The 14,399-nt window shown below is 38.4% G+C and overlaps 1 protein-coding gene across 3 annotated transcripts; it reads right to left on the reverse strand.

Annotated features, from left to right (window-relative positions):
* Positions 1-240: 240 nt before the first annotated feature.
* On the reverse strand, positions 241-13,967 carry UBE2N (ubiquitin conjugating enzyme E2 N). 3 transcript variants are annotated; one of them, XM_088141886.1, is made up of 5 exons: positions 13,811-13,897; positions 13,096-13,145; positions 3,270-3,516; positions 2,978-3,118; positions 241-2,070 (listed from the first exon to the last, which is right to left on the reverse strand). In XM_088141886.1, exons 2-5 carry the CDS (start codon positions 13,096-13,098, stop codon positions 2,030-2,032), a joined length of 432 nt encoding a protein of 143 aa, XP_087998012.1. In that variant the 5' UTR covers positions 13,099-13,145; positions 13,811-13,897; the 3' UTR covers positions 241-2,029. The 3 variants fall into 3 exon arrangements, with proteins under 3 accessions (XP_087998012.1, XP_087998011.1, XP_007435778.1); XM_088141885.1 differs by lacking the exon at positions 13,811-13,897 and adding an exon at positions 13,529-13,547; XM_007435716.4 differs by lacking the exon at positions 13,096-13,145 and having other exon boundaries at positions 13,811-13,967.
* Between the last annotated feature and the right edge of the window lie 432 nt (positions 13,968-14,399).

Here is a 14,399-nt window from a genome sequence, read left to right on the forward strand (position 1 = left end):
ATGTCAAATACACAATAAAAAAGGCATATGCTATGTGAATATCCAACTAAACAGAAGTATTATATATTATTATTCATCATACAACTGTATCCTAAAACAAAATGTACTATATAGTAGGCATTGTCAAAATCAGATATGCTTTTCACTAAATAGCTTTAGAAATACAATACAAATATGTATTGTTTATGCTCTTTGTAGTCAACAAAATAGGCAAGAATTTTAAATTTGTAAAGGATGAAATATATATATATATATATATATATATATATATATATATACACACACACACACATATATATATACATATATAAAATTCCGTATTACAGCAATGATGCTATTCATTGAAAACAGAAAGAACCAATTAAAACTCAAGATATAATCTAATATAGAGTCTCAAATAACTTTAAAATGGCCTTAATGCCAGCTTTTAGAGAAACCATTTTAAGATCATCTCTCTTGCTAAAATAGATCGGCCTTTTATTATGCTATAATGCAATCAACTCAGGGGACAATACCATCACTAAAAGCATTTGTCTGTTGAAAATGTGATTTTAATAGATATTTATCTTACATAAGAGCACAATACATACACCATATTCTATATAGAAACCCCAGATGATACTAGCACAGGTATGATGGGAAAATTATGGACCTCAATACTGCCCCCTGAACTACAAGACAGATATTATCCATGACAACTGGCATTACACTGGCCACACTGAAAGCACAGAGATTAGAAGATAGTCAAGGCAAAGATATAGGGTCAGAAAAGGAAGCTTTCAGGAAGTATGGAAGTGGGAAATGTGGTCAAAATATGCCCCTGTGAGTTTTTTATATTTTAATATGATGGCTTTAAAAAAAATTCTTGAATTAAGAAATGGGTCAAAAACATAGTAGCGTAAGGATTGCAGATATAGCCAGTTTTAACAAAGCTAGCTGTAAATATCTTAACCAATTTGCCTATAATGTAGGATTTAATTTTATGCACAGGATCATTTTAAAAAGATGCAAATCATCTTTAAATGTATAGTCTGATACCTGGTAATACTTAACACAAGACAGACAAGTTACATACAAACCCAAAATTGCTGTTTGTTTTGCTAGCTTCCTGCTTTAGTGGTACTTAACACTGCATGTACATAACATCAATGATGCATCTAACCTATTTAAGACTCTGATAAGCTATTACATTATCAAAGGCTTTTTAAAAACACAAAAACAAAAATATTATGAACACTAGTAAGGCATTAATACAAGTCAGAAAAAATCCAAGATTATACTACAGCTTTTAGGTTGATGAAATCAAGGGGTTTCAATCCAGCTTTGTTTTTTTAAAAAAAACAACATACGATTGTCACAATTGAAAAGGGGAAAAGAACACAGCAAAACAAACTGTACAAAGGCAAAGTAGAATAACAAAATATTTTACTAAAACATAAGATTTACAGAAGTTTTTCCAGACAAGCCATACAAAATGGTCACAAGCTTTTTCTTGAAAGGAAGATTTTTACACTTGACAGCAGAATCACAATATTATTAGTGAATGGATGTTTAATGTTCCCATTTTTGTTCAAACAACCAAGCTTGTCCAGCTACAGCTAAGTTAGACTTGGCTAGAATACAACTGGTTAGCTGCTTTAACCAATGCAATTAGCATCACCATAAAAAAGGGAGGAAGAGCCCACACAATTAGAACAAAAACCCCTGCAGCTAACCATGACTACTTTCATTCACAGTGCTTACATTTAACTCATGATGGGGAAAAATCATTAAAAGCAGAGATGTGCTACTGCTTTTAAACAATTTCACAAACAATCTTGATGATACTTCTAGCCTCTGCTCATGCAGAACAGGAGTGAATTAGGACAAGACACAGATTTGCTAATGTGCATTTAAATCACCAAAGAACTGATGTCTGGGTTTTTATTCTGTAAAGTTTTCTAAGACTCTGTCCATTACGTGAAAACAAAAAAAGGAAGAGGTCTTGGCAGAACAGGAAAAAGTGATGCACACTGATTTAGAGCACGTTTTAAATATTATTCATGGCATATAGCCTAGTCCATGCTCTGGCTGTAAAAAGAAAGAAAGAAAGAAAAGATATTAGACAAAAAAGCAAGATATCGAAATTTAAATCTATTCTCTGCTCCAACCCACTTGTTTTTGCTAAAAACCCATTGAAGTATTCAATATACGTTTATAATTACCACTGCTGGGGATAACCATATATAATAAGAGATTTGTGCCCTGTGTTCCCTTTTTTATGAATTGTTAGGGGCCTTTCTACATTCACACTAGACATGTAATAACGGCAAATGTCTTCTATGCAGCATTTATCATAATTAGTTGTGATGAACATGCTTCATTTGTGACACTAATTCAATACCATTTAAAAGAGCAATTTACCTCATTGTATATATGCTCATTCAAGTAACCTTAACAAATTAGCTGGGAGGTAAGATTCAACAACAGTGGCTAGAAAATAGGCAGAAATTATGGTGAACCAGCTATTAGTCCTTTATTTAAAAAATGTTAATTGCTTGCCTGCATGTCTAGTAATGTGAATATGTTTATAATATAAACAAAAGCAAAGGGAAAGCAGGAGCAACATGGAAGATAGGGAGAGGATCCTACTCTCTCCAAATCACCCACATCAGCAAACGATAAAAACATATATAGCTGTCTTGGAAAAGCAATACTGCCCCTAAGTGTGGGAGATATACAGTTAAATCCTCCCACTCCTCATAATTGCACAAACTTCACTTGCCTGCTGTTTCCAAACAAAAACTCCAATAGACATTAATATTTTAACATTATAAATAATTCTCAAGAGATAACATTAGAATTATTGTACACTGGTCCTATAGAAATTTCTTTTTAATTGTACCTTTCTAGGACATGTTGGTCTACTGCAATTGAGAAAAATGCAGGATAAAACAGGTATCAAATTTGAAATAAACCTAGAATGAGGATACAACACCTGTTTCTATGGCTTGGACTTCATTGGTCTTCCACTGCTCAGCTACATCATTTGCTAGTGGATCATCTGGATTGGGTGCGCTTAACAAAGCCTGGATTGATAGCAGAACTGTACGGATCTGCAAAGCTGGAGACCATTTATCTGAGGAAGCAAGTTAGAGCAGCATTTCTAATAAAGACACTCTCTTTCCCTCCACCCCTCCCAGCTTGGCAGATCACTGAAATAATTTCTGAATATCTTCACAATCGGCTAAAAAAAGGTTTCATTGTAATAATGATTCCAAAATACTTACCTTTCAAAATATCTAAACATATTCTTCCCAATTTGTCTACATTAGGATGATAAATTTTGGTCATGAAACGTACTTTCGGAGCTGCCATTGGATATTCTTCTGGAAGGAATAGTTCAAGTTTAAATGTCCCACCCTCAAAGGGGGAATCCTGTGGCCCTGCAATGACCACATGAAAATAACGTGCATTGCTTTCATCTGGTTCTGCCTTTATGCCAGGAACAGGTTCTGCCAGCAAGCGCTGGGTTTCCTGAAAGAGGAAAAAAAAAACCACAGCAGTTGTTGGTAAGAGTTCATGCCTTGAAACCATGCATGATTCAAGGATATATGCTTGCCATGTCTCCTTATCTCTTCCCTCTTTCACTGTAAACGCTGGGTAGTCTGTTAGAATAACTACCAAAAACTTGGCTCAACTCATACATCAAAGCTTTTATGTAGCCTTTCAAGGAAGGTGTCTGTAATGCTGTTGTCTTCCTTTGGGCAAACTGGTTTCCTTATCAGTTGAAAAGCAATTCTTTCTGTATTTGAGATCTTCTGCTACTGTATACACCCATTGAAACTGTCCTTGATCAACATTCTATTTAGGATCTATGTAACCTTGCAGCTCTTGCTCTTGATTCATCTGGGGGCAAGAGACCAGTGACTCACTGTAACCTGCAAGCTTTAGAACTAATAAAATGTTTAGACATTATCCAGTTGTTATTTTGGAGGTGAGTTTTCTACCATACTAGATGAGGTTGAAAAACACTACCGGTACTGTCATGTTCTTACTCTCCTGATTAACAGAAGAAATAATAAGAAATATCTTCTAATACTAAGAAAAGTATTCTTAACATGCATAGCTAAATAGAAAAATTGTTTCATAAAATAAGAATGTAACACTTTTTAGTTTTGACAAATCAGGCACCAGTGTGTCATCAAATTACTTTTCTATGCATTTTTGGATCTATTTGAAAAACAAAAGTCTACTAGGAGTTGAAACTTGTTCAAATTTATAAAACCTTTCATTTTCTGGTATCTGTAAAATTTCAGATATACTTTGAGAAAGCATAAAAACTGGTTTTGCTAAAGAAAATAAACAAACTTGAATAGCTTATTTATTTAATAGTTTAAATAGTTTCTACAAGTCTTGCTTCATATATATAATTTGAATGCATGATAGTGAAGATTCAATATTGTTATGAAGTAACTGAATATCTAAAAGTATAGTGCTACTTCTTACTTACAGGATAACATTTTTTCCATGCTTGTCTCTGAAAGAAATTCTTCTGTTCCCTGAGATTTACACATAATTTCTTAGTCTACAAAGTAAAACCTTCCTTTCATTACAAAAAAGTTGATGCTTTAGTTCCTCTGCCCCAATTTCATAAAACAAAACAAAACAAGCCAACAGATCTACATCTAACAATGGAGAAAGATCGAAAAAGTTGCCCAGATTCAAAGTATTTATTTTAAATCAAGTGGATATTTCACCTTATCTTAAGATAGCTGAATCCAGTTTTGTTTTTTACTATTGGAGGAAAGAGATCTATAGTCTCTTTGGGCATGGCAACTAGTTGAATAGTTTCTGGGTTCTTATCTAGATATACAGTATCTTTACTTGCTACACAATTTATACAGTAACATATTATAAATATACTAAATAGGTACAATACATTTCAGCCTCTTGTAGTATGTTAAGATTAACAGGGATATGCCATGCTTCAGATCCAAAGCCATAAAGGTGATCCAGAATAGGTATAAGCCTGAATGCTGCATTAGTCAATGCCTCCTTAAAGAAACTGCATCTGATCTTGTGCCTACAGAGGAACTGTGATCCCATGGAAATACACATTTGAATTACAGAAGTACTGACATGGTGTGGCAAGATGCTTTGGAGCAGATATGCCTCCCTGACTCATATGCGTATTTTCCTGGGATCATATCATAATAGCCTAGGAAAAGATGCAACTTTTGTAAGGAGATGTTGATAAATGTGGCATGGGCACCTATGCCCATTTTGAAGCCATAGCACATCCCCAAAGATTAACAAAATAAATATCCCATAAATATCCCAATTCTCTACCCTCTTTTTCACAGGCCCAAAATGTTCGCACTGAGATGGCTTGTCTTCCTGTTTCTTCCTCCTTAATTCATGCACAATTAGCTGAGTTCACACATGATACAAGTGGGTTCACAGGTTTCCTTAACTATGGTTTGTTTAAGCCACTGCTGGCTAGATTCTTGCAACATGCTCTATCAGAGCAAACCAACCATATTTGGCTTAGCAGTGTGTCTGAATCAAGACTTTGTATCCTTTTCTTTTACTGACTGCTATCAGAAACTAAGGTAATCCTTTTCCTTGTTCCACACGCTATGTTAGCTTTTACCTAAACAGACTGATCATTCTACCAGTGTCTTAACACCCCCTTCTCATTCTTACCACTACTTTCTCAAGTCCAGACTTATGTGGTTCAGAATACAAGCTATTTGTTTATTATTTATTTATTATTTATTTAATAAATTTCTATGGCTGCCCAATACAAATTGCGACACTGTGCAGCTAACATCAAATTAAAAAGAGGTAAACAATAAATAATAAAAATAAAAATAATTTAAAAGCCCATACTCCAACCAAGACCAGCTAAAATCATTCTCACAAGTCTTACAGAATGGACTCATCCAACACCTGGTCCAATGCCTGGGGAAGAGGCAAGTTTTCAAAGCCTTACATTAAGCCAAAAGGGGCCATCCAAATCTTGAAAGGTTTGCTGTTCTGTAGGGCAGGTGCTGCAATGAAGAAGGCATGTCTCCTGGGTCCCATTAGATGGCATTGTTTTATAGACCACTTAGAGCATGTCTGGATCTTATGTGACAGGCAGAAATGATCAAAGATAGGGGAATAAGCTGGTCCTTTGCCTAGAAGGTGTCAGGTTCAGCCCAAAAACCACGAGACAGTCCAGGAACAGCTCAGTTACTTTATTAGCTTACACCTATTAGACAGAATCTCACCAGACTAACTCTAACCCACAATGACAGCAACTATAACCCTGAATCCCTTAGGGAGGGGCCAGTCTCCTTCTCTTCACCTTCACACGCTCTGGCTGGGGGCTGAGGAGATGCTTGGAATGTCTCTCCCCCTCCCTGTAACCTTGAAGCTTCATTCCAGGATCCTCCTCACTCATGCCTTCCATCACAGAAGGACTTTATAGGTGATAATCAGAACCCTAAATTGTACCCAGAAGCCTACTGGGAGCCAGTGCAGCTTGCGAAGTAGTGGTTTTACATGAGTGTACCGTGGTGTGCCTGTAACTACCTGCACTACTGCATTCTGGACCAGTTGTAGCTTCCAAATGGTATTCAAAGACAGCTCCATGAACAGCACATTGCAAGAACTCAAATGGGAGGTAACCAAGGCATGAGTGACCATGAGCAGGGTGTCCTAATCCAGGAATGTGTACAATTGGTGCACAAAATGGATTTGTGTAAAGGCCCTCCTGGCCACAGCTGCTACCTGCTCTTTGAGCAGGACCCAAAAATCCAAGAGGACCCACAGGTTGTGTACCAATTTGTCTGGGGGAGTGTTATCCCATTCAGAACTAAAGATGGAAGATCCCCAGATATGGAAGTGGGAGCCTAAAACCCAGATCCTGTTCTTCCTCATCCAGATCCCCATAGCCTACAGGCACTTTGAAAGAACCTTGAGAGCATCAGTTGATTGGCCCAAGACAGAGATCAGCATACTGATGATACCTAATCCCATTCTGACAGATGACATTACCCAGCAGCTTCATGTAGATGTTGAATAGAAGTGGGGAAAGGATCTAGAGCTAGACCTTTCTCTCCCCACCAGCTGGAACTAGCCCGAGGAAGGAAACCACCACAATAGCATGCTTCCCACTCCCAACCCCTAAACTGGTCCAGAAGATACCATAATCGATGGTATCAAAAGCCACTGAGAGATCAAGGAGGGGTGGGATAGATGTATCATTCCATTCCAGTCTTTCCAGAAATCATCAACAAATGAGATCAATGTAGACTCAGTATCCAGGTCTGAATCTTGACTGAAAAGCATCCAGATAACTTACTTCTCCAAGGCCTTCTGAATTTGCAACTCAACCACCTTCTTAACACCTTCCCTATAAAAGGAAGGTTGGAGACAGATGAAAATTGTCCAGCACCGTTGGATCCAGCAATGGTTTATTGAGGAGTGGATGGACTGCCGCTTGAAGAGTTGGCAGGACCCCTCCCCCCCTCAGGGATGCATTTACCAGTGCTTGGATCTAACTACATGTTGTCTCCCAAGAGGCCATAACCAACCAGGAAGGGCATGGATCTACCACACAGGTGGCCAGGTCCATTTTCTCAAGACCAACAAGCTTGAACCCTTTGCAGATAACCAAGCCAGACCATGTCTCAGTCAACTCCATATGACTTGACAGCCAGAGATCAGCTTGGAGCAGATTCAAGTGACTTCATTTGATAGATGCCTCAAATAGTCCTCACAATGGCCTTGCAGATGTTCCTCTAGCCCCTCCTTACACAGGAGAGATCAGGTCACCTTGAACAGAGCCGCCAGCCCTGCAGATGCAATAAGGGTGGAAAAATAATTATTTTTTGCCACTCTTATTACAAGGTAATCCTTAATAAAGGCTTTTAGCATATTGTACTCTATTCACTTAATATTCGGGAGTCTGTGGACATTAACAATCAATGTTAGAGCTCCATGGACAAAAATACCTTTTAGTTGGCCAATATAATCCCCTCAGCCTTCCTCACCACCATTTGTCATTTGATCTCTTCTTTCCATGTAACTTTTAAAGGAGAGCTATTATTAGATCTCAGTCAGGAGCCAAGAACTTGAGATTATCAAACACTGTCATACATGGTAGTCACAGTGGCAGATCTTATTTGCTAATCAATCATTAGCTCGTTTTATGTCTCCCTTAATTCAGTTTGAGTCTCATGTCTGCACACCTTTAGAGTCACTGAAGTATTTCCGGTTACTGTAGGTTCTTCTAATTCATTCAGAAAAGTATCTGAAGACAATATTTTCTATTTATTGAAATATATACACACACATTCACACATCAATCTTTATCCTATTCTGATTATAGAATAGTGATATTTGAGCATGTTAAAATTTATTTTGTCACATCTGTATTATTTATTTCATACATAATTATTTAAGAAATCATCTGATCAGAGAGTTAAAATAAAAGTTAAAAAGCTAACTACAGATTAGGAAACATTAAGATTGTATTATCTCCAAATGTTAGTGGAATGCATTTCCCATTCTCTCTTAATATTGGCCATACTGGCTGGGCTTGTTAGGAACTGGAGTTAAATAATATGTGGAAGGCATCATACGGCCATCATCAAATTAAAATATAACATCAAATAAAACAATTACCATGCTAATGAGTCTAAAGATTCTGGATAACTATTTATCAAAATACTTCAAAAAGGATAAAAAGGCACTTGAAGATCACATCCCTAAAACTTCCAAGAATTTAACACACTGAATCATGTTTATAGAACCAGTTTTTCAGCTGCACTTTTGTTACTTTATTCATGCAGACATTAAATTTCTGCCAGTGGTACAGAACAAATGTAAAAACTGGTACCAGTCCAGGAACTATTGTACTGAAGAGCGTAGGCACAGTGAGAATATAGCAGTAAGAATCAGAGAAAAGTTTGTCTGTACTGTCTGTATTAGTCATTATAAATATGCAAGAGCTCTAGAAATTTTTAAAAGCACATTATCAGAGAATCATATAATATGAAGTGGCCATCAGCTCCATCCAGAAATACCAATTAAAGAACTTCCAACAGATATCTATAGCGCTTCTACTTGAACATATCCAATATATCGCAATCCACCCCTTGTTTGGATAATTAGTTCCAAACTACTCTGTTTTTTTCCTCTAATATTTAATTGGAATTTGCCATCCTGTAATTTAAATTCATTATTCTTTGTCATATCCACCCCCAAGTCTTCCATTATAGAATATCCTATTTTTTAATTTCTTTTCACAGAACTCTGTTCTAGTCCTCTGATCATCCTTGCTGCTCTCCTCTGAATCTGGTCTACTTTTTCTGAATTTTTCTTAAAGCATGGTACCCAAAAAAGCACAGGTAGAATCCAACCATTACAGAATAAAGTAGAACTATTATCCCTGTAATTTGGAAACTATAGTTCTGTTGATTCAACTTAAAAATATATTTGCCTTTTTTGCAGCCATATCACAATGCTGGCCAATATTCAGTTTGTAATCAATTATTATTCCAAGATCTTTTTCACAAATACTATTACCAGGCCAGATAGTTCCCATTCTGTGTGTTTGACTTTTGTTTCCTAAGCAAAGAGCATTGCATTTATCTCTTTTGAATTTTATTTCTTGATTTTTTAAATTACTTTTAAGTTATTAGCTATCACATTCAATGTTCAATAACCTGGAAATAAGAAGTATTCCTTCATCTCCTCATCCAAATTATTAATAAAAATGTTGAAAAGTACTGGATTGTTACACCCCCTTAATACCTGTCAGCCCTTCAAGACAGGCCAGGTCAGGAAATAGACACCACAAGGATTACAGGAATTCTATTTTATTGTTCCAGGGTATAACAACAGAATCTTGAAAGTCTGCAAGAGCTTCCCTCTAGTGCTTGTTATAGCAAAGAGAGTCAAAACAGAAATATTTCAGTCTCTTTCTCACCCTCCTTCCTTGCCCAGGACTGAGTGGTCATTTATTTTCTTTTACCGGTCTTCCTAATGACACTCAGATTCCTTCACCAATACTATCTCTGTATTCCTCTATACCGCCCCACTCCAGTTTGATGAGGAACCACTGATGAGTATTCATGCTTTGTCTTCACTTATGTCATTCAGCTCAATACTTAACCAGCTAGTTAATAAAAAAGATATGAGGACTTTGTCAAATGCTTTGTTGAAAGCAAGATATATTATTCTAAATCATTCCAATTATCTACTGAAGGGGAAAAAATGAGATACTCAGGCAAGACTAGTCCTTGGAAAATTCATGTAACTTCTGGTAATTACCGCTTAGTTTTCAAGATGTTTACAAATCAATTGCTTTATACTCTGCTCTTGAATTGTCCCAGATCTCAATATAAAACTAATATATTTGTTGGCTGGACAATTTTTTTAGCAAAGATACAATATTCTACTATCTCCCTTTGTCCTCATTCTGGAGGCAGGGCTTGAAAGATTTTGATACTACTTTTAGTTTTTGGAATGACAAACCAAAACGAGAGTTCGGAAAGAGAGAGAGAGAGGAAACACTTGATAAATGTAGCAACAAATGTGAGCCATTTTAAAGAACATTTAAATATTGATGGGGCCCATGGTACATTCACATTTTCCCCTTTCTTTTGCCTGGGTGAACTAGATGCCTTGTCTTCATTGTAAAAAAAACGACAATGATCATTTCACAATGATATCTCCCAGGGAGCATTACTGCCTGGGGGAACTGAAATTATGCATTTTTGGTGGAGTGGGCACAATTCCTCCTGGGCAGGCTTGTTCTGAGTTTTGAAGACTAGTCAGATGTAATCCTTGATTCATCTACAGCTCACAATGGTGAGAGAGGCATTACAGCCAAGATGAGGCTGTTGGAAGAAAAGTAGGAGGCTGTCTAAGACTTTGAATCCCTCTATTCTGCTCAGTTAAACCATAATTGTTAATCTGACATCCAGTTTGTGCTGATGCCTCTCTAACTGGTCCTGGAATTTGGGTGAAAGAAATAGAGGATCTTTTCCTGACTCCAACAGAAGACTAAATTCACCTTTGTCATGAAAGCTGGTCTAGGCACAGAGAGATGATGTTTAGCTGGATGATACAAAACTTTTTCTTGGTAGAGAGCATATTTAAAGTTATGGCACTAAGGAATGCCACTTCATATAGGGTGTTCCAAGTCTGATTCACATAAGAGTTCAACCAGGACTTAGGTTAGGACTTGAAATACTAGCTAAAGGCCCACCACTGGATAGGTGTTAATGGGCTAAGAAAGGTTCAGTGCTTCCTGGTGAAAGGAATATCATAACTATGGTCTCCAATGCATTTCAAGAAAAATCTTATCAAGAGAAATATTTAATACTTGGCATATTCTACTGCTTTTCATTCAAGGAGATAAAGAATTCCCCCACTCTGTGTGTGTCCCTCTCATCTTCCCTTTTTCTTTGTACATCACATTGTTTAAACCATTAAGCCTGAGAGCAGAAACTATCATAACACTAATTGTTATACTGCACACTTGGAGACTTTTTTGGTTAAAGCACTGAGGTAAATCTCATTAAATAATAAGCATGTGGAAGGACAGTGTAGTTTAAATATTGACTACACTTTAACATTATAAAAGGTTTAATGCACTGAATGACAATTACTATTTCTCTTCATTCAATTCTATCTCTTCTCTATAATTAGCTGCAGGTTTGCATTATCAACTACAATGACTAATAATTAAATATGACTCTCCATTGAAATACCAAGATAATGATTCTGAATAACACATAAGTATATGAACAGTTTCATCAAGAAGCCTAATCTACCAAAAAAATTTTTTAAAAACCAACCTTTTCTTCAACTCTGTTTTCCTCTCAACTTGGATTACAGACTATTATAAGTTTTCTCATTACTGTAATAATGATTGAGATAATATTCATCTGCCTGATTATATGAAAGGCCTTTTTATTCCAGCATTCCATTTCCAAAATGGTCAACAAGGAAGCCGCAGGAAGGACATGAGCGCAACAGACTTTGCTTGGTGTTGCTCATTTAGTAATATTGATGATTATGAACTAGTTTAAAAAGTTACCAGTTCAATCAAAACAATTTCAGTGTGTTGATAAGCAGAGTTACAGCTGCAATTTTAATTGGTGTTTTCGCTGAATGAATTTAGCAGTAAGTCACACATGCTGAAAAAACCCGTACTACAATGAAGAGATATTTCATCACTAAAGCTGATCCTTCCTAGAGAAGTCACTCTAAAATACAAAACAATTGGTTGAATGTATCATCTTCCAGAAAACCATGAGGCTATTTACAACACTATTAAGTCACAAAGTAGTCAAGGACTTTAGTATAAGTTGTCAAACCACATTATCATTTGTATGTGTGTGTGTGTATATATATATCAGTGTGTGCACCTAGTCATACTGTACTTCCTATAATTCCCAATAACCACCAGTAAAATAGAGTTACTAATTATAATATATTTATCAAACAGCCATGGAGAAAAAGGAAAGGCAAACAACTTCCACCAGCCAGGGTTGGAGGTAACTTATCTCTGTCCTATTCTCATATACCTGCCCTGGTTTCTTGACCATAATTGAGTCTCTAGGAAAGACATTCTGGCTCCATCCACCAGTGAAATGCATCTCCTTCAGCAGAGTCACCTATACCCCACCTAGCTTGAGAAAGTCAGCAGACCTGGGGGTCAGAAGTGCTCTATTCATACTGGAACAGATTTTCATAAATATCCAACTACACAAGACTGCTAAAAATGAACAAAATACATATAGAAGATTGACAATTTGTAATTGGGTTTATTTTAAATTGGGTGCTTAACAGTTAATTCACCTTCATTTCTTACGGTTTTAAGACTATACATTAAATTCTGCAGAAAACGAATTAAGCCACACATAGAGGCATCAAGAATCAGAGCCAAAAGATGCATGCACTGCAGTGAAAATATTTTAGCATTCTATCAAAATCTGGATTTACTCAAACAAAGATACAGGAGGTGGGGAGGGGAGGTGCAAGGCAATTTGGCAAACGGTGAAAGCACAATTCCTTAAGGAGGTACTCATGAGTCATCGCTAAACTGACCATCTCCTCCTCGTAGGAAGGGAGAGCACGCTCACTTCTCCCCGGATAAGCTGTTTGTCGGAGAGAAAAGAGCAGAATTATTTCGGCGGCGAATGTGGATACTGCATACCAGAGCTCTGGGGAAGCAATTCAGCTGTGCCGTTTCCACCCGCCTGCCAGCCCCGACCCGGCCCCAGGTCACGCATCTCGCCCGTTGCCCCATCAAAACACCTCCCTTCTCCCTCCTCGCCCGCAGAGTAAGCGAAGAAGCGGGAACGAGAGGGGCGGGGCCGGAGCCAGCGCCGTGGCTCGCGCGGCAAGAGTCCGGGTCCGGAAGAGTGGCTGACGGAGAGGGAGGGGGCCCTGCCGCCTCCCCGCCTGCAATTCCCATTCATTCCCGGCAGGCTGAGGCGCCGAGGCCTCGCCCGCGGCGCTCCCTGCATCCGTCACGCACCCATCGGCCGTCGCTCCCTCGCACACACACGCACGCACGCGAGCGCGCGCCTCGAATGGCGGAGGCTGCTCCTGCCGCCGGGCCCCTGCCGTCGCCCCCTGCAGCAGCGGCGCGGGCAAGTAGAGTGACACCGCCGCCTGTCTCCCTCACCGGAAGCGCCGCGCCTCCGGAGCACTTGCTCCAGGCTCTCCCGGCCGCGAGGCAGGCGTAGGGCCTACCTCCAGCTGCCGTAGGGGAGGGAGGGATGAGAGGAACAGACGAGAGGAGAAGAAAAGCGGGTACCTTAATGATCCTGCGGGGCAACCCGGCCATCTTGTCTTATCAGGATATAGTCTCCGCTGGACCTCGACTCCGCTCGGGGCTTACGCACTACCGGAAGAAGCCTGTGATTCACTTCCCGTAACGTCACCGCGGCACCTCCGGGGGCAAGCTGGGAAGTGTAGTGCCGCTTGCTAGCATGAGAGGATGAATGAACCCAATCGTTTCCTGTTTGCATAGAGTGAGAGAGGAATCTAGAAGGCGTAACTGCTAATCTCCCTTAAGGATGAGAACCATTTATGTATGTCTCTGCATGGGCAAGGCCGCGCTGCATTCTGATGTCTAAGGCAAAGCAGCAAATTATTCCCATACCAGTGAAGGTACATTTATTTGTCCTGAAGACTAAACCATGATTAACCATGGTTTCCGGAATCAACTATAGTTGGCTGGGATCACACAAACCACATAAAATTTAGCATTGCTGATTTCTACGTGGACCACCACATAATCACTAAAAGCTTCTTTGTGGACTTTATGTCAATATTTTTAATATGGCTTATGGGTGACAAATTTATTAATAGTTGTTAAATATGTGGTTTCTTAAACTAGTTTA

Source organism: Python bivittatus, unplaced genomic scaffold (genome assembly GCF_059951505.1).
Source record: "Python bivittatus isolate LINGU-HERP-01145 unplaced genomic scaffold, Pbiv_v1 ctg000330_np1212, whole genome shotgun sequence".
Taxonomy (NCBI): domain Eukaryota; kingdom Metazoa; phylum Chordata; class Lepidosauria; order Squamata; family Pythonidae; genus Python; species Python bivittatus.

What these genes read in the sequence shown, in the direction of transcription:
- UBE2N (XM_088141885.1), bottom strand. An exon ending in CTTCCTACGAGGAGGAGATG is followed by an intron (nt 3,517 to 13,095) that starts GTCAGTTTAGCG and finishes TTCCTCTTTCAG; the next exon opens with GAAACCCAGCGCTTGCTGGC. An exon ending in AGTCCAAGCCATAGAAACAG is followed by an intron (nt 2,071 to 2,977) that starts GTGTTGTATCCT and finishes TTCTTTTTACAG; the next exon opens with CCAGAGCATGGACTAGGCTA.